Source organism: Hirsutella rhossiliensis (assembly GCF_020360975.1).
Source record: "Hirsutella rhossiliensis strain HR02 chromosome Unknown scaffold00002, whole genome shotgun sequence".
Taxonomy (NCBI): domain Eukaryota; kingdom Fungi; phylum Ascomycota; class Sordariomycetes; order Hypocreales; family Ophiocordycipitaceae; genus Hirsutella; species Hirsutella rhossiliensis.
Genome location: NW_025408668.1, coordinates 8073668 through 8096390, shown reverse-complemented (window position 1 = coordinate 8096390; position 22723 = coordinate 8073668). Strand labels below are relative to the sequence as shown.

At 46.9% G+C, this 22723-nt stretch overlaps 5 protein-coding genes across 5 annotated transcripts; 3 read left to right on the top strand and 2 right to left on the bottom strand.

Annotated features, from left to right (window-relative positions):
- Positions 1-902: 902 nt before the first annotated feature.
- On the top strand, positions 903-1969 carry HRG_02676 (mitochondrial carrier protein; the record flags this gene model as incomplete). Its single annotated transcript, XM_044861147.1, has 2 exons — positions 903-1019; positions 1079-1969. The coding sequence occupies 2 exons, from the start codon at positions 903-905 to the stop codon at positions 1967-1969; spliced, it is 1008 nt and encodes a 335-aa protein (XP_044724780.1).
- A 368-nt stretch (positions 1970-2337) lies between these two features.
- On the bottom strand, positions 2338-3064 carry HRG_02675 (tspO/MBR family domain-containing protein; the record flags this gene model as incomplete). The annotated part of the gene is made up of 3 exons (XM_044861146.1): positions 2338-2707; positions 2780-2873; positions 2953-3064. The coding sequence occupies 3 exons, from the start codon at positions 3062-3064 to the stop codon at positions 2338-2340; spliced, it is 576 nt and encodes a 191-aa protein (XP_044724779.1).
- A 714-nt stretch (positions 3065-3778) lies between these two features.
- On the top strand, positions 3779-5662 carry HRG_02674 (AAA ATPase domain-containing protein; the record flags this gene model as incomplete). Its single annotated transcript, XM_044861145.1, has 2 exons — positions 3779-3827; positions 3870-5662. The coding sequence occupies 2 exons, from the start codon at positions 3779-3781 to the stop codon at positions 5660-5662; spliced, it is 1842 nt and encodes a 613-aa protein (XP_044724778.1).
- A 2563-nt stretch (positions 5663-8225) lies between these two features.
- HRG_02673 (pH-response regulator protein palF/RIM8) lies at positions 8226-10756 on the top strand (the record flags this gene model as incomplete). Its single annotated transcript, XM_044861144.1, has 2 exons — positions 8226-8777; positions 8831-10756. The coding sequence occupies 2 exons, from the start codon at positions 8226-8228 to the stop codon at positions 10754-10756; spliced, it is 2478 nt and encodes an 825-aa protein (XP_044724777.1).
- A 665-nt stretch (positions 10757-11421) lies between these two features.
- On the bottom strand, positions 11422-12279 carry HRG_02672 (putative chaperone; the record flags this gene model as incomplete). The annotated part of the gene is made up of 2 exons (XM_044861143.1): positions 11422-12132; positions 12202-12279. 2 exons carry the CDS (start codon positions 12277-12279, stop codon positions 11422-11424), a joined length of 789 nt encoding a protein of 262 aa, XP_044724776.1.
- Between the last annotated feature and the right edge of the window lie 10444 nt (positions 12280-22723).

The window sequence follows — 22723 nt, the reverse complement described above, 5'->3', positions numbered from 1 at the left end:
TGTGCCCTGACGATGCCTTGTTGGGTCAAGTCGGGAGATGCTTTGGGGCATTTGGATACAATGGGCATCCTCCAGGAACCTGCATAGCCTCTTTGGCCGTTGCCCATGTCGTCAAATAAATCCAATGAATCAGGGGGGGTGGAGCCCATGCTCAAACTCCTCATGCGCAGCTCCCAAGCGCAAGCCAAGACAAGCCTCCTCTCCCTTTCTGCTGCTTGTCACATGCGGCGATGGCGGGGAGAGATGACTCGTACCGTGCCAATCGATGCCGCGTTTACACTGTCGGGCGGGCCGCACATCCACAGTGGAAAGGATGGAGGGGCGCGTGGGTTGAAAGAGAGGTGAGAAAATAAATAATTAAAAAGGAAGCGAAAAAATCCGATACCGGCGCCCGCTGTTGCTTCAAGGACAACGAAAAGTCGTGACCCCTTTTCTCTTCCTCAAACCCGCCCGGTGTCACGACAAGCTATGGCAAATCTCACCGCTTCGCCTTATTCATCATGGCTTGAGCTGCACACAAGCCATCTTTTTACACCTTAAATTTGCCTCCCGCCCGGGTTTTGAGCTGCTGCTGCAACATGCCCCACGTCAACATCTGTGGTGTGGCTTGGTCCTTGTCGCGGGGGATGCACACGCCTATGAGAACTTAACTTAATACTTGCCCGTTTATTGATACACAATATATTCGTTTCGTATACACAGACGTATATACCTGCGTGTAGATAAATATATATACGCTGGCATGTCCCTCCCGCTGCCGCCGCTGCACGCACATTATTATCCGTCGGGCAAGCAACACTCCTTTGCTCTTGCGGCGGCATCGTGGACCCTCTTTTTTTTCCTCCAGAGAGCGAGCGACCAGCCGCCCCCCCCCCTCGTTCTCGCGCAAACCTCGCGATTGAATGACCGTCTTCTCCGACATGGAACCGAGCCCCGTCTCGGTCGAGGCCTCTGCCCTCTCGCCGCTCCGGGGCAAGACGGCCCTGATGGAGGCCGCCGAGGACATCTTCTACGGATCGGTATGCTCAAGTCTGTCGTCGTCCAGCCAGCTGCTGACCCAACCAACCAACCGCTCCAGGTCGCCGGCGTCGTCGGCAAGTACATCGAGTATCCCTTCGACACCGTCAAGGTCAGGCTCCAGAGCCAGCCCGACCACCTGCCCCTGCGATACCAGGGCCCCCTCGACTGCTTCCGACAATCCATAAAGTCCGACGGCCTCTTGAGCCTGTACCGCGGCATCAGCGCCCCCCTGGCCGGCGCCGCCGCCGAGACGAGCAGCCTCTTCCTCTTTGAGAGCATTGGCCGCGAGACCCTCTATCGGACCGGCCTGTGCCCCCGCGGCGAGAAGCTATCGGTCCCCGTCCTCTGGCTGACGGGCGCCTTTTCCGGCCTCTTCACCTCGTTTGTCCTCACCCCGATCGAGCTCGTCAAGTGCAAAATCCAGGCGCCCCTGCTGGCCGACGCCGCCGCCGCCACCCCCCTGCGCCCGCTGCCTGTCATCCGAGACGTATACCGCCATGAGGGGCTCCGCGGCTTCTGGCACGGCCAGGTCGGCACTCTGATCCGCGAGTCGGGCGGGTGCTCGGCCTGGTTCGGCGCCAAGGAGACGGTCACGTCCCTCTTCTACCGGCTCAGATCCCGGTCAGCCGCCACGAGGGCAGAGAGGGAGGCACTGCTGGCCCAGCCTTTGCCCCTGTGGCAGCAGGCCCTCGCCGGCGCATCGGCAGGTGTCTCGTACAACTTTCTCTTCTTCCCCGCCGACACCATCAAGTCCCGCATGCAGACGATGCCCCTCGGTGGCCTGGCCGAGAGGCGTACCTTTTGGGGCGAGGGCGCGGCTCTGTGGCGCCAGCACGGTCTGCGGGGGCTGTATCGGGGCTGCGGCATCACCTGTCTCCGCTCGGCGCCGAGCTCGGCCTTTATCTTCATGGTCTACGATGGGCTCAAGCAGCGTTTTCCGCTTCAATAAAGAGGGCGGCGGTCAGGGTCTTTCTATTTACCAGGGAAGGGGTGGACTTGGTTTTTTTTCTTGAATGCCGCTGGCTCGGTGTGAGTCAGGCGTAGGCATAAGGGGTACGGCGTTCTTGAGTCCCAGGTTCTTCTCGGTTGGGAGCAAAAGGGTGCCCGGGGCATATTAAGGATTTTGAAGATGGGTACTTGGTAGTGAAGAAATGGCCGCCTATAGAGGCGCACACTGATGCGATGTAGCCTACACAAGTCGTGAATCGCCCATAGCGACAGAGACACGCAAATCATGCCAAACTCCTTTGTCCAGAACTCGCGGCCGTTAGCCCTCTGTGCAGCTCAAGACCCGGATGGGTCCTCGCAAGCATCGTACTACTCCGTCTTGCCGGTCATCCTAACCTCCTTGTCCGAAAAGTCCCAGCCGTTGAGGTGGCCGACGCCGGCGCACAGATACGTGGCGAAGCTCAGCCAGCCGAGGTAGGGAAGGTGGCAGAGGCCGGCCACACGGTCGACGGAGCCCCACAGGTAGGCCAGGTAGCCGTTGAGGCCCAGCAGGGTGACGATGTCGACGGTGGCCTCGACGGGGCGCTTTGCGACGAAGAAGAGGGGCATCCAGGCTAGGTTGAGGCCAAGCTGGATGGTGTAGAGCGTCATGCTGTGCTTGGTGATCTGCACCGTCTCGGGGGAGGCGAGCGGCGAGAGGCCCACGCTGGCGACTCGGTAGGAAGCGTAGCCCATGAGCCTAGGTCACAGAATTCAGTCCGTCAGTCGCCTCGTCCAGCCGAGCAAACACATCACTGCGGGCTTTGCATACCCATAAAGCAGCGTCCACACGGGCCCAAAGGCCCAGGGCGGGGGCCGCAGAGGCGGCTGCCTCAGAGCGAGATATGTCTTTTGCGTCTCGGCGGCTATCGCGGCGCATCCCTCGTTAGCCTCGGCTCATGTCCCGCGCACGAGGTAATGGTGCCGGTGGCGGGGGGCTCTCACGTCGCGTGCCGAAGCCGACGGCGGTGCCCAGGGCGATGGGCAGGAGGACCGAGGCGGCCGGGTGCTGCAGCACGGCCGCGGGGATGGTGATGCCGGGTATGTAGGTTGTCATGGCCGCGGGTGGGTGGAGGCGGTTGGGCGGTCTCTTGCGTGTTGCTGGATGGAGAGGCTGTTGTTTGTGTTGTAGCTGTTCTGTGTAGGGGATGCGTATCTTGCAAAGGGAGTGTTTGGGTGGTGGAGGGAGATGGAGAAGCTTCAGGATCGAGCAATGTCGTCATAGTCAGCTGTCTCGTGTCGCGAGAGCCCATCTCTGCAGGACTGCACTTGAATATTCATTCTTGAATTTTCTTGAGGCACATCTCCCACGGCTGGGTCCATTGGACTGTCTCATGTTCTGTCAAGTGCAGTATCTCTTGGACGACGTCAAAGATGGTCAACTCAACAGCTTGAATCTGTGATTATGTAACGACGAACTCGCGGGCGCCAGCACAAAGGGAGAGGCGTGGTAGAGGTGCGGTATCACGTGCCGGCACTTTACGTGACAAAGCACGGACCAGGCCTCTGTCATTATGGCGCGCCAGGTCGCGTCTTGACGCGTCCAGCTCGCTAGGCTCGCGGCGCGCGGCTGCACAGGGCACATGTCCTACAATTCTTTGTGGGCACGCCCGTCCTTTCCTCTCGTTCCCTTTCACCTTCCCAAACCTCAACTCAACCTCGACTGCACCCTCGCACGCAACTGAGGAAAGCGCTCGCTGCCCTACCTACCACCCATAATCACGATAATACGGAAGGCAGCATCGTCTTTTGCTTTCTTCTTTCCCTCAGAATGGCTCGCTGCGCACTGGGCAAGAGAGCCCGCGCCTCGCCAGCAGACCGTAAGTGTACACTGCCTCTACCAAAGGCAACGATTTACGCAGTTGCTGACTCCGCGGCAGTCACTGTCGAGACTCCACGCAAGAGGACGCGCCGCGGCGAGGCCTTCTCGGTACACGTCGGCGACGAGGAGAATCAGGACCCTTGCGAAGCGGGCGACCATGAGGTCGTCATCGAGCTCGATGCCGTCGCCGAGCAGACGCAGCACAAGACGCGGCACTCCCAATCCCAGACATGGGCAAAGAGACAGCCAGTCACTCCGTCCACGCCTCGCCACCGCGATGCCCTGTCAGGGTATCCCACAACACCCCGGCATGCCGTCATGTCGGCCGGCAAGCTCTTCAAGCGCCTGACACCCCAGTCTCCCCTCTCGCCCTCGGCCGTCCAGACCGTCTACCACTCGGCGCGCCAGCTCTTTGCCCGAGGAGCCGAGCCCGGTCAGCTTATCGGCCGCGAGACGGAGCGAGAGCAGCTCGCCCACTTCCTCAGCCGCTGCTCCTCCCCGTCCCCCGGCGGCTGCCTCTACGTCAGCGGGGCGCCCGGCACCGGCAAGAGCGCCATGATTACCGAGATGGCTCGCGACTTTTCCCAACGCGCCGACGGCGTCCGCAGCGCCTACATCAACTGCATGAGCATCAAGTCGTCCAAGGACCTGTACACGACGCTGCTCTCGGAGCTGGGACTGGATGGTGACGTGACGGAGGCCAACGCCATCTCGATGCTGCAGCAGGCCTTTTGCGCAAAATCCAAGTCGTCGACGGTCTATCAGGTGACATTGGATGAGATTGATCACATCCTGACTCTGGGTCTCGAAAGTCTGTACCGCGTCTTCGAGTGGTCCCTGTCACCATCTTCGCGCCTCGCCTTGATCGGCATCGCCAACGCCTTGGATCTCACCGACCGGTTCCTGCCTCGGCTCAAGTCAAAGAACCTGAAGCCAGAGCTTCTTGCCTTCCTCCCGTACACGGCGGCCCAAGTCAAAAACATCATCATCACACGCCTCAAGTCGCTCATGCCCCCAGGCAAGGAGGGCTATGTCCCGTTCATTCACCCTGCCGCCATTGAGCTCTGCTCGCGCAAGGTGTCGAGCCAAACCGGCGACCTGCGCAAGGCATTCGAGATTTGCCGGCGCGCCCTCGATCTGGTCGAGGCAGAGACGAGGTCGAAGCACGAGGAGGAAGCAAGGGAGCGGATGCTGCAGATGACGCCATCCAAAAAGCCGTTGGGGGAGAACATCAATAGAGCTGCCCCGGGTCCTGGATCGTCGACGAGCATCCTGCACGCCATGACGGCGTCGCTCAAGGCCCTGACGGCCGAGACGGCTCCGCGAGCATCGATTGGGCATCTGAACAAGATTACGGCTGCCGCTTTCAGCAACGGCACTACGCAGCGCCTCGGAACCCTGAACCTACAACAAAAGGCAGCTCTGTGCGCTCTGGTGGCATTCGAAAACCGAGCGCGGAGCACAGCGAGATCGGCGAGCACACCCTCGACACCCTCCAAGTCGCAGACGCTCGCGCCAACCATCAAGCTGCTCTTCGATGCGTACTGTCAGCTCTGCACCCGAGACTCGGTACTGCACCCGTTATCAGGCTCCGAGTTTCGCGAGGTGGTGGGCAGCCTGGAGACGCTGGGGCTGGTGAACACGGTGGAGGGCAAAAACGGCAGCTTCGTGGCGGCACAGACGCCAAGCAAACGCGGCCGCAAGGGGGCGGTGGGCAGTGGCGATGAGAGGCGCATTGCCAGCTCGGTGGGCGACAAGGACATGGGGTCGCTGGCCGAGGGCGTCGGAGCGGGCATCCTGAGGAGCATCTTAATGGGCGAGGCGTTGGACTAAAGGGTCTAGAAGCATCGGGATTGGTGTTGTTGGGCTGCATTGGATGGCATACGAGAAGGTGGAGCAAGTGCATGGGACATTGACGGGCATTGCGACAGGCGTTGGCAACGGAATCATGGACACTGGCGTTGACTGAAACTTGACAGGCGGAAACTCCGAATGTCGGAAGACTTGAGGACGGGAAAGGGGGGTTCGTGCGTGTCCATGTATGAACGATGGTGGTCCAGACGTTTTGTCGGCGGGGAGCCGATTGGGGTAGATGGAGGGCTTGAACGGGCCAACTGTAATGGGACGTTTGTGGTGAGGCGGACTGGGTAGACAGAGAATGGTTGACAAATCAGGCGGCGTTTGAAGAGTGCAATGTCTCAAGGGGGAGGTGAGTTGAGAGGTGACGGGCTCCGTCGTCAGCAGCAGGCGGTGGCATCACGAGCGAGGTTCTGCAGAGGCCAATGCGGTTGGGCACTTTGATGGGCTTTCGGGCACTCCATTGGCGGTGGTGATTCCAGGAGGGCCTTGACATGCGGTCAGTGTAAGCAGAGGCAGAAAGACGAGTCACGAGGCATCTGATGGCAATATTGCGTCGTGGCGGGCGGACCTGACGAGGATGGATGGAGTGGAGGGGCTTGCAGTTGAGGTGCAGGGTGATGCAATATCAGTGCTACCTTGACAGCGAAGGCCGAGGAGTAGGTACTGTAGGTAAAGAGAGGCAAGGGGGGTGGCGTGATGCTGCCTCTTTCTTTTCTTCTGTCAATAATAATAAAGGCACCTCTCTCCGTCTCTTTCGTCTTGCTCTCGTCTGGCCTGGCCGGCCTCGGGGACCGAGTACTACTTTCCTAGGTACCTCGGGTACGGAGTAGTCACGGCCGAGACAGATGTACCCGAGAGGAACCTCCATCGCCAGGCAGGGAGGGGCAGCAGACGGGCCCGCCTGCATGTATCTGCAGAGTACTCATCATCGAGGACGGCCGGGGTTCGAGCTGGCACGACATGTGCGTGCAGTACATGCAGCCATCCATTTGCTCCGCAGCCGGCATCACGGCTTGATCAAGACACTTGGCTACTGACATTTATCGTGCATGCTGCGCCATGTGCCCGGCGACTTGGTCTGCCGGCTTCGGGAACATGCCGAGGCTGAAGGCCTGTGCCGAAAAGCCTGTGCCGAAAAGCCTGTACCAAAAGGCCTATACCGAAAGGCCTATACCGAAAGGCCTGTACCGATACCCAAGGCGCAGGCAGGTAATTACAGTAGCTGCGCATTCCCCGAGGCATGGGCCGGGATTGACGCTCAACCCGGACGGCAGCCACGAGGGACTAGGTACTAAGCTTTCTCTTGGCACCAGCACAGAGCCGTACATACATGGTCATCAGTTTTTTCCTTGCTCATCTTGGCATACCTTATGCAGGGCCAGCGAAGGCGGGAGCGGGAGGGCCAGAACCTGCTCGGCAGTTTGGAAGAGTTGGCGATGGATCTAGTACCGAGTACAGAGTACTACCTAGGCAGGTAGGTAGGTAGTACAGAACATGATAGGTACTGTACCTACCAAGCACCAAGCACCAAGCACCAAGTGCGTGCTGTACTACTACGTACTCCCTCTGATTCTCCCGCCAACAGTTGGCCCACTTTCACTCACTCTTCTGTCTGCAACTATTTGCCAACGGGCAGATACCATGCTGCTGGTTACTTGGGTATCTCGTACGCTGAGCAGATACCACCTAGGGTTGCTGGGATGCAGGTACTTTCTACGGATAGACGGGTATCTATCGACTAGAACGGCACTTGCCCGGTTTGGGCGAGTGTTCTAGCGTGTGGTCCTCACGCCCGTGTTGCCCGAACAAGGGACAGCCAGCATAGAGGCAAGTAGCCGCTACCTTGGGCCCCAGGTAAGCACTTGGCCCGGCCAAGGTATAAACGACTCCCCGCAAGTCGGCTTGGCTTGCGCAGCACCGGGCGTGTTTCGTCTTCCCTTTCTCTCGCTCTCGCTCTCGCTCTGTCTCTTATATCTCTCTTCTAGGCCAAAACTTGTTCTCTCCTGGCCCGTCTGTCTCGTCGAGGGCTGTTGTCAAGGGAGGTTTCGACGTCTTTTCTTCTCTCCCCTCCTGTCCTTTCTTCCCCCTCCTTCCCACTGTCCGAAGCTCTCTCCCTTCTTCTTCACCTTCTCCACCCATTCGTTCATTCATCGACGCCGAGCTTGTTCGATGCCTGTCGGCCCCCCCGTTGTCGTTGCCGCCGCTGCTGCCGCCGCTGCCCGCCGCTATCGTTATCACTCATTCTCCACCATCCGCCGTCCCGCGCCCATCCACCACCATCTCCCCCTCTGCCACTGCTGCGCGCATACCTAAGCCCGAAGCACCATCAGCGACGACGACGCCACACCCAGAGAGAGATCCCCGCCAGCGCAAGCTTGGTCTCGGTAACGGCGCCGTGCGTGCGTCCGCAACCGTGACGTGACGTGACGTGGCGCCGACTGACGACGAAGACGTGGGCGAGCCGACGACGACATCAACCAACGCTCCCCGTGTCGCCCACCAGGAGCCTCGACCTCTCACGTCCCACCCGCGTTCCATGCCTCGAGACCCCGGGCCCGAGGCCACCGGCCGCCCTTTGACGTCGTCGTCTCTCCCCACCGCCGCCGTCTCCGCCGCTTCCGACCCGGATCCCCTCAGCCCGACCTCGAAACCTGCCTCGTCATCGTCGCGCCCAAGCCTGCTGTCGCGCATCAGCCTGCCGCTTGCCCTCCCCTTGAGGAGTCGCAACCGCAACGTCGTCGACTTCCACGTCCGCTGCGACGAGCCCTACCGCAAATACAATGCAGGCGACTCTGTCCGCGGCTCCGTCGTCCTCGCCGTCGTCCGCCCACTGCGCATCACCCACCTCGTCGTTTCCCTCCATGGCCACGTCCGCGTCCTCAAAGATCCCACCTCGGCCACAAAGGCCCAGCTCGCCGCCGCCCTGCCCGGCGGCACTTGCGCCCGGCCTCAGTACCGTGGCAATGGCCTCGCCAGTCTGTTCCAGGATGAACAGGTCCTGAGCGGCGAGGGCAGGCTGGAGCCCGGCAAGTATGAGTTTGGCTTCGATCTCGTCTTTCCCGTCACCGAACTGCCAAGCAGTATTGATGTAGGTCTCGCTCTACCAGCCATCCGCGCCAATCGCTGACGCCCGCTTCCCAGTTTGAGCGCGGCACCATTTCCTACATGATCACGGCCACCTTGACTAGGCCGACGACGATTGCGCCCACATCCTCGTGCGATCGACGAGTCATGCTCACCCAGAAGATCGACATTGGCATGCTTGCCCCTCCCCGCCCGCGAACCATCTTCCTCGAGCCCATATCCAAGCGCGTGCGCAGGAAACGGACAACCGTCGTGGACAAGACGCCGACCGCAAACTCCGAGATCAACGATGTCGCCTCCGAACCCGACTCGGCGGACCGCTCCATCGTCACCGACGACTCTGGCCGCGACGCGCAAGCCGACCACCGAAGCCACATCCCGAGCGACGTGCGCAGCGAGGTCAGCGGCGAGAGCGCCCGCAGCGTCAGCACCGCCGTAAGCAAGGTGGATTTCGCCCAGCTGCCCCAGATAGGCGCTGCCATGTCCTCGGCGGCCAAGCAACAGTTTGTCGACGACAAGACCATAACCGCAACCATTGAGTTGCTGAGAGGCGGCTGCCTCCCTGGGGACACGGTATCGGCGCGCGTCACTGTGCAACATATCAAGCGCGTCAAGAGCATGACGGGTGTTATTGTCACCCTGTTCCGTCAAGGCAAGATTGATACCTCGCCGCCGCCCTCTCGCTTTGCCGGCATGAGCAAGGACGAGGCCAGGAAGCTGGATAAGGAGGAGATGTATCCGAGATCCCGGACCAGCCTGGGGGGCTTGTCACTCTCCTCGACGAGCTCCACGAGCGTGTTTCGCAAAGACCTGGACCAAACCGCCGCGCCCCTTATCATCGACCCCGCCACGCTGCAGGCGTCCGTCACTATCTCGGTCAAGGTGCCCGACGACGCCTTTCCCACAATCAAGGGCGTGCCGGGAGACATGATCAGCTTCAAGTACCAGGTCGAGGTCGTTGTCGACCTGGGCGGCAGGCTGGCGAGTCAGCTCCAGGGAGGGCAGTCACTGTCGAGGTTCGGGCCATACGGCAACGGTGGCTCAGAGCAGGGCCCAAATTCGTACGGCTCGCGCAGATCAGCCAACATTGCCGACACGGCGCAGCTGAGACGCGAAAAGGGCGTCATCTCCGTCACCATGGAGACCGTTGTGGGGACGGCGGACAGCTCAAGGAGCCGCAAGTCTGCGGGAAAGCCGCCCGAGTCGAGGACCATCAGGATTCGTGAGAGCGACGCCGACGACGACGACGAGGCCATACGTCCCGAAATGAACGAAGCGCCTTCTGGCCACTTCCACGCAAACGGACAAGCGCCAAGCGGCCAATCGTCGCAGCAGCCCAACGACTACCAATTCACTCCGCCACCCGGAGAACCCCCTCGCCTCCCTCCAGAGCCGCTGCAGCTCAGTCGTGGGCCTTCGCATCGCCAGTTCGCACAGACCAATGACTACCACCGCGATGCCGCCCCGTCCTACATACCCGCGCCCCAGGTCGCCAATCAGGGCAACATGACGGAGAAGGAGCGCATACGAGAGGCGGAAACTAGGCTGCTGCCCAGCCAGCCGCCTGCTGCGAGTCCTTCGTCCGCAGATGACGACGACATTTACGACGCCGAAGACACGCCCCGACTGCCAGGGTCATCCCCGAGCGCACCGGCCGATAGGGACGTGGTAGCCGGACCATCGGCGCCGACGGAGGAGCAGGTGTCTGCGGGGCGTCCTGTCGAAGACAAGCAAGAACTGGAGCGGCTGAGGCTGATGAACGAGGCGAGCGCACCCCCTGAATTTCCCGAGGACGCTGAGGGGAGGGGCGGAGGCTCGTCACCGCCAGACCAAGCACCCGAGGTCGAGCCGTCGGCGCCATCGCTGGATGTTGACGGAGGTGATTGCAACGACTCTTATCTTGGTCATGGCGCAGCAGCTGGCCCTTCGAGGAGCGGGGGCAGCAGCCAACATCCGGAGCAGCTGCCGGCGTATGAGCGATGATGGACGGGCGGCTTGCTTCTTGGAAGGTGGCTGGACGGGAGCGACAAGGCATGGCGTCGCATTTGGATACGGAAAAATGGATAATGTTCAGCATGGAGCTTGGAGTTACTCGATGGCGGAGGACACGTTTGGCGTTGGGAGATGGCTAAGGATGCGGTTGCTAAAGAAACAGGCCGCGGGAAGGCGGTTTTTCACACAATGGACGATGATGGCAGTGGAAGAGGGCTAAGCTTGCAGACTTGGTGAGACGTCTGCGTTTTGCCGATTGCTTGGGATGACAACAGTGCATTGCCGCATCGTCATCCGGCGAGCCGCAGCGAGGTTGTCGCACGTAGCTGAGCGTGTTTAAGATCATGTATCTACTCCTCCTAGTAGAAGTCTATCTGCCCCGGCCATGCAGTGGCTGTTGTGCGTTATTTAATCGGCCCTGAGCCTCGACAAGAGGGTAGGAGGGAAAAAAGGGGAGAGAGGCGGCCGAGGGGAGAGGAGGTGACTCGAGCAAGATGTTATGTTGTACATGGACCAAGCCCGACGTGCGGAATAACCCGTCGCGCTGTCGCCCGACTATATGGACATGCTGCGGCTCCTGCGGGTAGCGTTTGGGATGAGAGCGGTCGAGAGCGGTTTTGTCAGATGGATGGGCGGACGCAAAGTGACGATCCGGTTCAGTGCTGCAGAACGGGCGGCTTGCCCTCTTCCCACTCATGGATGGCGTTTCGGATGTTGACCCAGTAGCGAAGGCGGACGGCCTCTCGCTTGGCGGCATCGACGTCGTCGGCAGCAAAAGCACGGGCAAGCGCGTCGTCGCAGCGGCGTATCCGGTCGTCGTTTTCGCCGCGCAGGGGCTCGAGGTGGCGCGGTGCCTCGGCGGCCTCGATGACCTCGTGGGCGTCGAGGACGAGCATGAGCAGGTCTCCATCCCCAGCCCCGCCGGCGGGGGAATCGTCGAGGCGCAGCGACTCGTCGGCGGCGACGTCGACGCCGCGCAGGGCGAGCAGGTACTGGGCGCGCAGCAGCGGGTCGGCGAGGGTGCGGTAGGCGTGGTTGATGGCGGCCGAGGCGGCCTCGGCGGCGGCCTTGCGCGCGGGCGGCTGCTTGTCCGGGTGGGCGGCGGCCTGGAGGCAGAGGAACTCGCGGCGCAGGGCGGGGACGTCGACGGCGAAGGGGCCTGCGGGGGGCGCGCCGGCGGGGAGGGTCAACGGGAAGTAGCCGTAGAGGGTCGAGGGGGGTGGGGTCGCTGTCGCGGTCGCGGTCGAGGCGGAGGAGGAGGAGGAGGAGGAGGAGGAGGAGGGTTCGTCGACGGTGCCGTCTTTTGCCTTGTGGTTCCTGGGCGGGGGAGGGCGGGAACGTGCGGCGGTGGAGGATAGAGCGCGTGCCTGCGTAGCCGCCGGGCCGTCGATCAAGGACGAGGACGAGGAGCAGGCAGATGCCCGAGGGAGGCGGACCTGTCGAGCTGGACACCGGCTGCGCCCGGCACCGGCGGCGGCGGCGGCGACGTGCCGGACAGCCTTGGGACGCAGCATCGTCTGTGTGTGTAGTCGCGGCCTGTTCGGCGATGGGGGGGGTCAAGCTGGCTATCCCTGTCTCTCTCGCTCTCTTTCCTTGTCCCGACTTCCTTGATCTCTGGCGCCTCTGTGAAGTCGTGGTTTAGGCTCGCGGTGCAGTATCGCAGCGTGGAAGGCGATGGATGGCGAGAGGCGTATGGCTCAGCGGGATTCAACCTTGGCAGCTGCTGTAAGGAAGACGTGACTGGAAAAAAGAGCAGGGGCCGTATCGAGAAAAGATGAGGTCATCAGCGGGCGTCGGCCATAGCCGGCTCGGAGCGCCGACGCACGTGGAGAGTGGAGCCGAGTGGGCGGGCACTCATAGGAAGCTTCAATAAGTCAGCCCACCTAAAGTCCGGCACACCCCAACACCGGCACTCTCCATAACACCAAGGCAGGCACATTCTAATAGTAATTAAAGCCGTATTTTAACGTTACGATAGTTAATTATAGTGTTTTCTAGCTATTTAAGCAGCTAGCTACTATATAGAGCTTTAAAATCTACGTCCTAATTAGCTGCGGCAATAGTAGCCGGCTCGAGGATGCGCTCGAGCCGCTGCCTCGTCTTAATAACTTAATTAATCCGTACGAACCGGCTATTAAGATCCTATAGAACCTTTTTCTATTTTCGAGGCCGTAGATAATGCAATTAATGCTTAAGCTATTATATTCGAAGCTAGGTAGCTATAAGCTACTAATTTTAATTATTAAGGGCGCGGCTAACTTTACTAAAGAGTAGTCGGATTATACGGTTAACTTAACCGCGATTTTCTAGCCCTATAACGAGGCGGCGAACTTCTTATAATCGTTTAGGCGTTTTAAGGGCATTATTATTAGCTAAGGAGCTAATATTCTTCCTTTTTAATAGCGTTAACGGCGTTAATAGCTATAGTAAGATAAAGCGGCTTAATAAGGGCTTTACTATATTAATTAGCTATAAACTAAACCCGCGCTAACCTCCCTTAATATTCTTTTTAGTTAGGCTAGCTTACTAGGCTTTATAGTAGATATAAAGGAAGGTAGCCTTACTAATTAGCGCTATATTATTAAAAGATATAATTTTCTTAAGTTAACGTCGGTATATAGCCTTAATAGGTAAGAAAACTAAGATATTAAGTAATTAGAGGATATATAAGGAGTATAATAGTAGGAAAAGGAAATATATATTATTTTAAAAGTATTTATATATAAAAGTATTAGTTTAATAACTTTTATAGCCGTTAATAATAAAAAGAGTATTGCCTTACTTATAGTACTTTATTTAAAGGATAAAAACCTACTTTAGCTATTAAATAGCGATAGTATTACTTATCTAGCCCTTTAAGGAGGTAATAAAGTCCTAATCTTATGGAAAATTAAGTTTATTAAGGAACTATTAGTATTAAAGGTCTTAACCCTTAAAATTATAAGGGGAGTTAAGGCCTAGCCTATAGTAAAGACGTATTTAACTATTATAGTTTAATAACGTAATTCTGGCCGCTTTTTAAAAGTCTCTTACTTTTCTAAGCTCCTTAGTACTAGACTATTAAAGCTAAGGCTCTTAAGGATACCTATTTTATTTATATTAAAGCAAGACTTTAGTAAGATTACTTATATAGCCGGTAGCTTAAGTAATTAAAACTATTCCTCGATATAGGCTATAAAGGCGCCGTTAACGTAAGTAGAATTAAGAGATCTACCTTTAATAGTACTAATCTCTAAGTTCTAAGCTAAAAAGCCCGAAATCTATTACTTCCTAAGTAAATAGGTATCGCCGCTAGCCTTAATAATACGGCTAGTAAATTCCTTAACCTAATAATACGTTAAAGGTAGCCTAAGAGCGGCCTAGGTAAGAACCTAGTCGGTAAGGTGTTTTTCCTACTCTTAGCTAAGCCTTTAATATACCTCTTTTGCCTCCTTAATAGGTAGAGCCCCTTTAAGATATATATAGAGGGTCCCTCTTAGAATACCTTACTTTTAACTAGTATAAAGCTAAGGTATCCCGTTTTTAAATAGCTTTAAGTACTTCTTAGAGCTAGTTTTCGGTATACTTAGAAAGCCGAGGTATTATTAATATAAATAGTATTTATTTTATAATTATAGGGTAAGAGATATATAAGAAAACGCGGTTATAATATAATATATTTAATAATACGATAGTATTATAAAGAGTACTAGTATTAAGGTATACCGGACTTTAGGTAGGCTAACTTACCCTATAGCCTCGCTAATATTAGTACTTAATAATAGCCTTAAATAATCTAATACTAATATACCTACTAGTATTATAGAGATAAATTCTAGTAAACCTCGTAGTCTACTTCTTAGCTTTAGCTATAGAGGGTATAGTTAGGGTAGTTTTAAATAGTCTAGGGCTATTATCTATATATTACTAAAGAAATTCCTATTAGTTACTAGATACTCTATATAGCTATCGTTATTATATACTCTTAAGTAAGGGCTTAAGAGTATAGTAAAAGAAATAAAGGTATAGAAAGGTAAATTTAGTAATATATATCTTAGTCTATCTATTAAGATAAGGGAGGGGCTTATATAAGTATAGTAACTATATATAGCTAGCTAAAAGAGGGTATTAAGATATTCCTATACTAGGCTTCCTTATATATAACTATTAGGTTTACTAGGTATAACTATAGCCTCTTATACTTACTCTCCTTAATATACCCCCTTACTACCTTAGCTTTTAAATAGTAAGGTACTAGGTAGAAGGGCGTTTAGTCTAATAAATATAAAGCTATTTTAATATTAAATTTAGACCCTTATAGTATAGTAGTTATATACCTAAGAAACCTACTAGCTATAACGCTAGAGTTAGTTTAAATCTAGCTAAGGGCACGATTAATTTTTAGTTAAACTAATAGACTACGCTAACCTACTTATTAATTAGCTAATTAGCGCTTTTAAAAGCGCTTATAAATATACTAGTAGTCTAGCCCTACTATAAGTAGGCCGGCCTAGACCTTAGTTACCTAGACCTAGCGACGAATTTATTAGGACCTCCCCTTAACCCTAGTCTAGGCCCCCTAACCGGGAAAATAAAAACCTAGGGCTAATACTAGTAACTTAATAAGTATAGCGTAAAGCTAGTACGATAACCTAACTATTAGCCTAGCTAAAGGCCGGTATTAATAAAAAAAATAGCCCGCTAAGCTTTATAGTAGAAAAATAAAGTAGAGCTTAAAAAGATATCGTTATAGGATAAGGTTAGAGATAATTATATAATTAACTATTAACTAAAAACGCTTATACTACTAATTAACGTTATATACCTTATATATATAAAGGAGTTACTTTCTAAGGTTACTTTATAGTAGGGCTAATATAATTCCGACTAACTATAACAATACCTAAGATAGCCGGCGTAAGATTCCTATATATTATAACCGCGACCTAGTATAAGGGCGGACTAGCTATAAAAGAAGGGAGGGTTTTCCTTTAAGCACTTTAGTTTTTCCCTCCTATTTAATACCGAAGTTTTAGATACCTTTAGATAGGTTACTAGTATAATCTTAATAATAATAATAATAATAATAATAAATTTAGCTACTTTATTATTTATTTAAGGAGATTATTTAAAAATAAAGGAGGCTTTTAATTTTATCTTATAAAAAAGGAAGGTAAATATAATAAAAAGGAAGTTAATTTAGCGGCTAGTACTTTATAATATATAGGTACGTTATACTAACTACCCCTTCTTACTTAAGGAGGGTTTAAATATAAATTAATTAAGGTTATATAACTTACTCTTACTACTTAACTTAGTAATTAAAGGCTATTATTATTAACCCCTTTTATAAGGGATATAGCTATTATAGGGTTAAGTAAAAAGGAATAGTATATAAAAGATAAAAGCTAGGACCTAAGAGGATAGGATATATAAAGAACCCCCCTCCTTATATCCTATCTTTTTAGGCTCCTAAGTTCGTTAACCGCGCCCCCTTTAAGGTATAGTTATATAACTTACTCTTTTACTTTAAAGGGAGTTAAACTTATAATTAATAAAGTTATATAACTTACTCTTACTATTTAACTAGTAGTTATAAGTTATATTTATAACCTTCCTTATAAGGAGGGGCTTAGTAAGGCATCCCTTTAAGTAGCTTAGGTACTATAATACTTTTACTAGTAATATTATCCTTTAAGATAAAAGTAATCTTAAAGGTAGGCTTTTTAATAATATATTCCTTATATTAATTAGTCTTAATTTAATAAAGCTATCGCGATTATTATAAGTTTAAGCGCTATAGTATTATATTAATTAAGGGGTAGTCTAGTAATAGCTTTACTTCTTAGTAATAAATAAGGCTAACCTCTACCCCCTAGATCTTTATAGTTTCTTAACTAAATTAAGATCTAACTATACTATTAAAATCCCTTAATCTTAGTATATATAGCAGTGCTCTTATTATTAGGATTTAGTAATTATTAAGTTCGCTATAATAAGGAGATATTACGCCTTACTATAGTAGTTAAGTATATTATCTCTTATTATATCTTCTAGCTATATTACTAGCCTTAGTTACTTAATAAAGCTTTAATACTTTTAGTAAGTAAGCGCCTTTATTATACTATTAGCTAGGTTATTTATTAATATAATCTAGCTAATATATATCCGATCTTACTATACCTCTTAATAAAGCTAGTATCTATAAACGTTAATATATATAAGGTTTATCTTAAGCTTTACGCTTAATCTAGTTAGAAGCTTAATAGTTTAAAAGTTATTATATTAAAGCTTTATAGTCCCTTTAATATTAATACTAAGTTCCTTAGTTAGCTAGCTAAATACTACTTATTCCTTAGCTATTTATAAAAGTACTAATAATTTAGCTTTTATAAAAGATATTATTATAGTAGCTTACTTAGTAGCTTTTTAGTTAATTAGCTTACTAAAGAATAGGAATATATATCCTTATAAAGACTTCTTAGTTTTTAGGTTATTAGCGTATAAGGGGTTAGATATATCTATTAGCCGCCTTATTAAATTTATTACTATAAAGTAAATATAGCGGTCTCTTATATAATAAAAGTAAGCTAAGTATATATATACTTTATACTTATAGCGCGGCCTAAGGTTATAATTATATTAAGCTAGCTTTCTAGCTATAAATATAATATCTAGCTTAGTATAAATTACTAGATAAATAAGCGACTTAATTAAAGAGATATATTTATATATCTCTTTCTTTAAGGCTTACTTTTTATAAGGGATAAGCTCTTTTATTATTAGTAGGATCTTAAGCTTATAAAGGATATTATTATAAAGGATATAATATTTCTTTATAGTTTTAAAGATATTAAAAGCTTATAAGAGCTATATTATTTTAAGATCCTTATCCTTAATAATCTTAATACTAAGGAACTAGTATAGCTCTCTTATATATATAATAGTATATTTCTTTATAATAGCCTTATATATCTCTTCTTAATATTATTTTTACTTTTTAAGATATATTATAACGATATTATCTATAAAGATAAAGATAATAACGCCCTTATAAACTAGTATATAAGTATCTTTTACTAGCTACTAAGCTCTTAGTTTAGTAAAGAAACTAAATATATTATAGGATACCTTATAGTCGATAATCTAAGTACTTATAACGATATTTATTTCCCTTAAGGAAGTTAACCTTAACTCCTTAAAGCTCCTTATAGAAAAAGGAACCTAGAAGCTACTAGGTAAACTCTAGGGAATTACCTAGAAATCCTAGAAATAATAACTAAGCGGATTATATAGATATTTTATAAAGATTTCCCTTAGGGATATATTATATAGGGAATATACTAAAATTTACTAAGTAATAATAGCTCTTTTAAGATTATACTAATATTTACTTAAAAAGTTACTATAAGAATATAGTAGGGAAATTATAAAGAAATACTTATACTTATATAGGGAAAATACTAAGAAGTACTATTAATATACTATACTACTATTATATAATTATAAAGTTAAGATATTACTTAGTTAAAGCCCTAAGTAAGGTCTTATACTTACTATAGTATATATAAAAATAAAGAACCTATTAAATCTTAAGTAGGTAAAGAAAAATATAAATAGTTATTACTACTCTTACTTTAACTTATAAGACTAGTAGCTAGTCTATATTTAACGCGCGTAATAATATATAGCAGCTAGTCTATATAATACGTTTAACTATATATAAGGAACGGTGTTCCTACTATAAATAAAGCAGCTATAATATACTCTCCCGATTATATAAGCTAATAAGTAGTATATTAATTATAGACAAAATCTCATCCTATAGAGTAAGAATCGCTCGTTATTTTGCATGTTATTATGCATTAAACGGGTTGCCGGTTATCGTACAATCGGGAATCGAAGGAACGGAGCTAGCTTAGAATGCTAGCTAAGACCTCTTAAGAACACCGGCACGACCAACCTCCTTTAAACACGAATATTAGAGGAACCAAGACACTTCTAGATTTACTCGAGGTATCACGGAATTCCCTAGTCTTAGGGCTATACGGCAGCCTAAATCTAGTCCCGAAAGGTTCTTCCGTTCAGCTACAATTATCTATATAAGACAGCATGTCCGCTAGTAGATAGATAGAGAATCATTAACTTTAACACCTCTTCTATACACTAATATACTACTAATAAATTCCGTTGAAAATCCTACCTTATACTCCTTCTTCCCCTCTATTACGTAGTCTTACGTAATTCCTTAATTTCCTAAAATTCCGCTTTTGCTTATATACCTTTAGACTATATATAGTAGCTAGTCCGTTTAGTTACCTATTAGACTTATACTAGATCTAAGTAGATAGCTAGGAAAGTACTAGCCCTATATTAAGGGACTAGTATATAATAAAATATCTCTTTAAACTATAGCTTTAAGGAGATATAAAGCTTATATAGTACTTTTAATAGCTTTAGGTATAGCTTAGGTATTAAGAATCTTAGTAAAAGCTAGTAATAGACTTCTTAGTATAAGATTATATATAAAAATACTATTTTTACGTTATATTATTTTATCTTAAAGTCCTTGAGGTAGTAAAAGGCTATTAATAGTTAAAATATTCTTACTTATAATATAGCTATATATATATCCTTATTATCTTTAAGTTATAAGTCTTTATAAACTAGAATTCTTAAGGTATATAAGTAATAGTAGAATTTTAGGAAATTAAGGAATTATATAAGACTATATAATAAAAAGAAAGAATAAGTATAAGGTAGGATTTTTAATAGAGTTTATTAATAGTATATTTATATATAGAAGAGGACCCTCGTAGTATAGTAGTTATATACCTAAGAGGCTTACTAGCTATAATACTAGAGTTAGTTTAAATCTAGCTAAAAGCACGATTAATTTTTAGTTAGACTAGTAAGCTATATTAACCTACTTATTAATTAGCTAATTAGCGCTTTTAGAAGCGCTTATAAATATACTAGTAGTCTAGCCCTACTATAAGTAGGCCGGCCTAGACCTCGCCTACTTAGACCTAGCGACGAATTTATTAAGACCTCCCCTTAACCCTAGTCTAGGCCCCTTAACTAGGAAAATAAAAACCTAGGGCCGATACTAGTAACTTAATAAGTATAGCGCGAAGCTAGTATAATAACCTAACTACTAGCTTAGCTAAAGGCCGGTATTAATAAAATTAGCCCGCTAAGCCTTATAGTAGAAAAATAAGGTAGAGCCTAAGAAGATATTATTATAAGATAAGGTCTTATATAATTATATAATTAACTTTTAACTAAAAACGCTTATACTACTAATTAATACTATATACCCTATATATATAAAGGAGTTACTATAAGAATATACCTTTATATTCCTATTTTACTATTATAAAGAAATAATAAGTATAGGGAGGCTCTATAAAATAAGCTAGTAAAAAGAGGCTCTATAATATAGTCTAAGGGAATAACCCTTAAAGATAAAGACCTCTACTAGATATCTATACCTTCCTTTAGAAAACGCGGGTTAAGATAAGTATATCCTAATATAATAAAATATATATAAAATACATTAGTTAATTATAAGTAGAACGGATACTATATTGCCTATTTTAGCCTAGCGTTTCCGGATCTATATACTTTTTACTAATTTATTTATAGTAGTATATATATAGGGTAAAAACCTAATTTAGGAAAACTACTTTTATACCTTAATAGGATATATAAAAACTTATTCTTTTTTAAGAAAAAAATCCTTAGGTATTTTAACGGGGGCATCTATACCCTAAGGAATATATAGCCCGCGTAGTAAAGTCTCTAGTAGGGTCCTTAGTAGGGTCCTTAGTAGGATCCTTAGTAGGATCCTTAGTAGAGTCTCTAGCTAGCCCTCTTTTTAATTAGATAATCCCTTAGCCCTTATTCGTCTAAGGAAGAAGGAGGGAAAATTCGGTTTATAAAAGAGGACTCTTTTCCTCCTTAGCTAGTAGATAGTATTAGCATTATCTTCTTCTTTTATTATTAGTATCGATATCTTCTTTTATATCCTCTTTTACTAATATACCTTTTTAGCCCTCTTTACCTTTATCTTACCCTACTTAGTACTTTCTCGTTTCTTTCGTTCCCCTTAGACCCCCTCGTCCTTTAGTATCTAGCTACTACTATTGCCGTTAGCGTAGGTATATTTTTAGGTATATACTATAGCTACTATTAAAACTAGTCTTTAAGGCGTAAACTCGTTATTCTATTTTATTTATACGGCAATAAGTAGCTTTATAAAGCCTAGAATACTTAGAGGACGACGGTACTATTTAGAAAAAATAAAATCTAAGGATTTAATAATTAAAGTAGTAACTACCTTAATAGCTAGAGTTAGGGACCTAATAAGGCAATAGACTTACTAGGAAATAAATAATTAAATAATACCTTCGCTAATAGTAAAGGAAAAGTAATAAGCTAATACTAAAAAACCCTAAGCTCTTATTATTAGCCCTATAACTCTTAATACTAGCGACTTAGTTAAGAAACTATGATCCTTATATAATACTTTAAAAAATATAAATAACGACGATAGTATAATCTAAACTATTCTAGAACCTTACTAAGACCTCTTACTTATATATATACTAATAATACTAATATACGTACTAATAAGGGATACCTTAATAACCTTAACCTTAGCTCTCCTCTACGCGGTAGCTTATAGAGAACGCTTACCTCCCGCTAATAGATAAGAAAGTAAGTAATAAGATAGTTATAATAAGATATCCTCTAACTCTAAAAACTCTAACTTTAAATTTCGTAACCTTATAATCTATAGGTATATTATATCTAGAAACGCTAGCCGTTAAAAGGGATTATCTAATCTTACTAATAGCGATATAAAGAAAATTAAGGTAGATATTAATAAGATTACTAATAGACTTAAAGATATACTCCTTAGAAGCTAAGATAACCTTATAGGAAGACTCTACTAACTATAACTCCTACCTATTAGTAAATTTAACGGTAAAAATATAACTAAATTCCTTAAAAAGTTTAAATAAGAGATATATATTAACTATATCTATAACGAAGATAAAATAAACTAGCTTAAAGTCTATATCTCCTCTATATAAGCCCCTACTATTAAAATTCTTATAGATAGACTTACTTAAGAAGAAGTAAAGAAGAGACTCTTTTAATACTACTATATATATAATATTAAATAACTAAAAACTACTAATAACCGCTTAGACTATTATAATACTAAAAAGCCTAAGACTATTATAAAAGTTATAGAATAGCTTAGTCTTTACTTATACCTATAGCGTAAGGCATAACCTAATAGCTAGGAAGAATCTATAGTCTAGTTATACTTTATCTACTATATAATATTAAAGGAGCTTATTATTAATATTATAAAGAGAAATAGGAAGATATCTAAAGTTATCTTAAAACTCCTATATAAAAGCCTTATCTATATAATTAATAACTACTTAGTACCTCGCTAAGACGTTAAGTAATAAGATATAGTATTTAAAGTCTATAATTAAAAGCTTAAGAACCTAAAAAAAGACTAGCTCTTTAAGGAAATTAATAAAGTAATAAAGGAAGCTAAATTTAATAAAGGCAAAGAAAAACTTTTTAAAGAGTTAAAGAAAATAGATAAGAAACCTAGATAGCTTATAAAGGAGATCTTAGACTTAATAAAAGCCTTTAAAGATATAAAGATTAACCTTACTCGCTAGTAAGAGTAGATATTTAACTAGCTTAATAGGGAATAGAAACGCGTTAGTAGTAAAAGCTACTCTTTAAGTTATAGATAAGAAGGTAGCGTAAATACTATTAGATTTTACTACCTATTTAATTAATATATATAGTTTTAGGTTAATACTTTTAACTAGCTTAGGAGATACTTTTATTATAGTAAAGAGAGATACTACCCTAATAAATATAAGGTATATTTATAGGACTATAAGATTAGATTTATAATATATAAAGTAGTAAATAAGA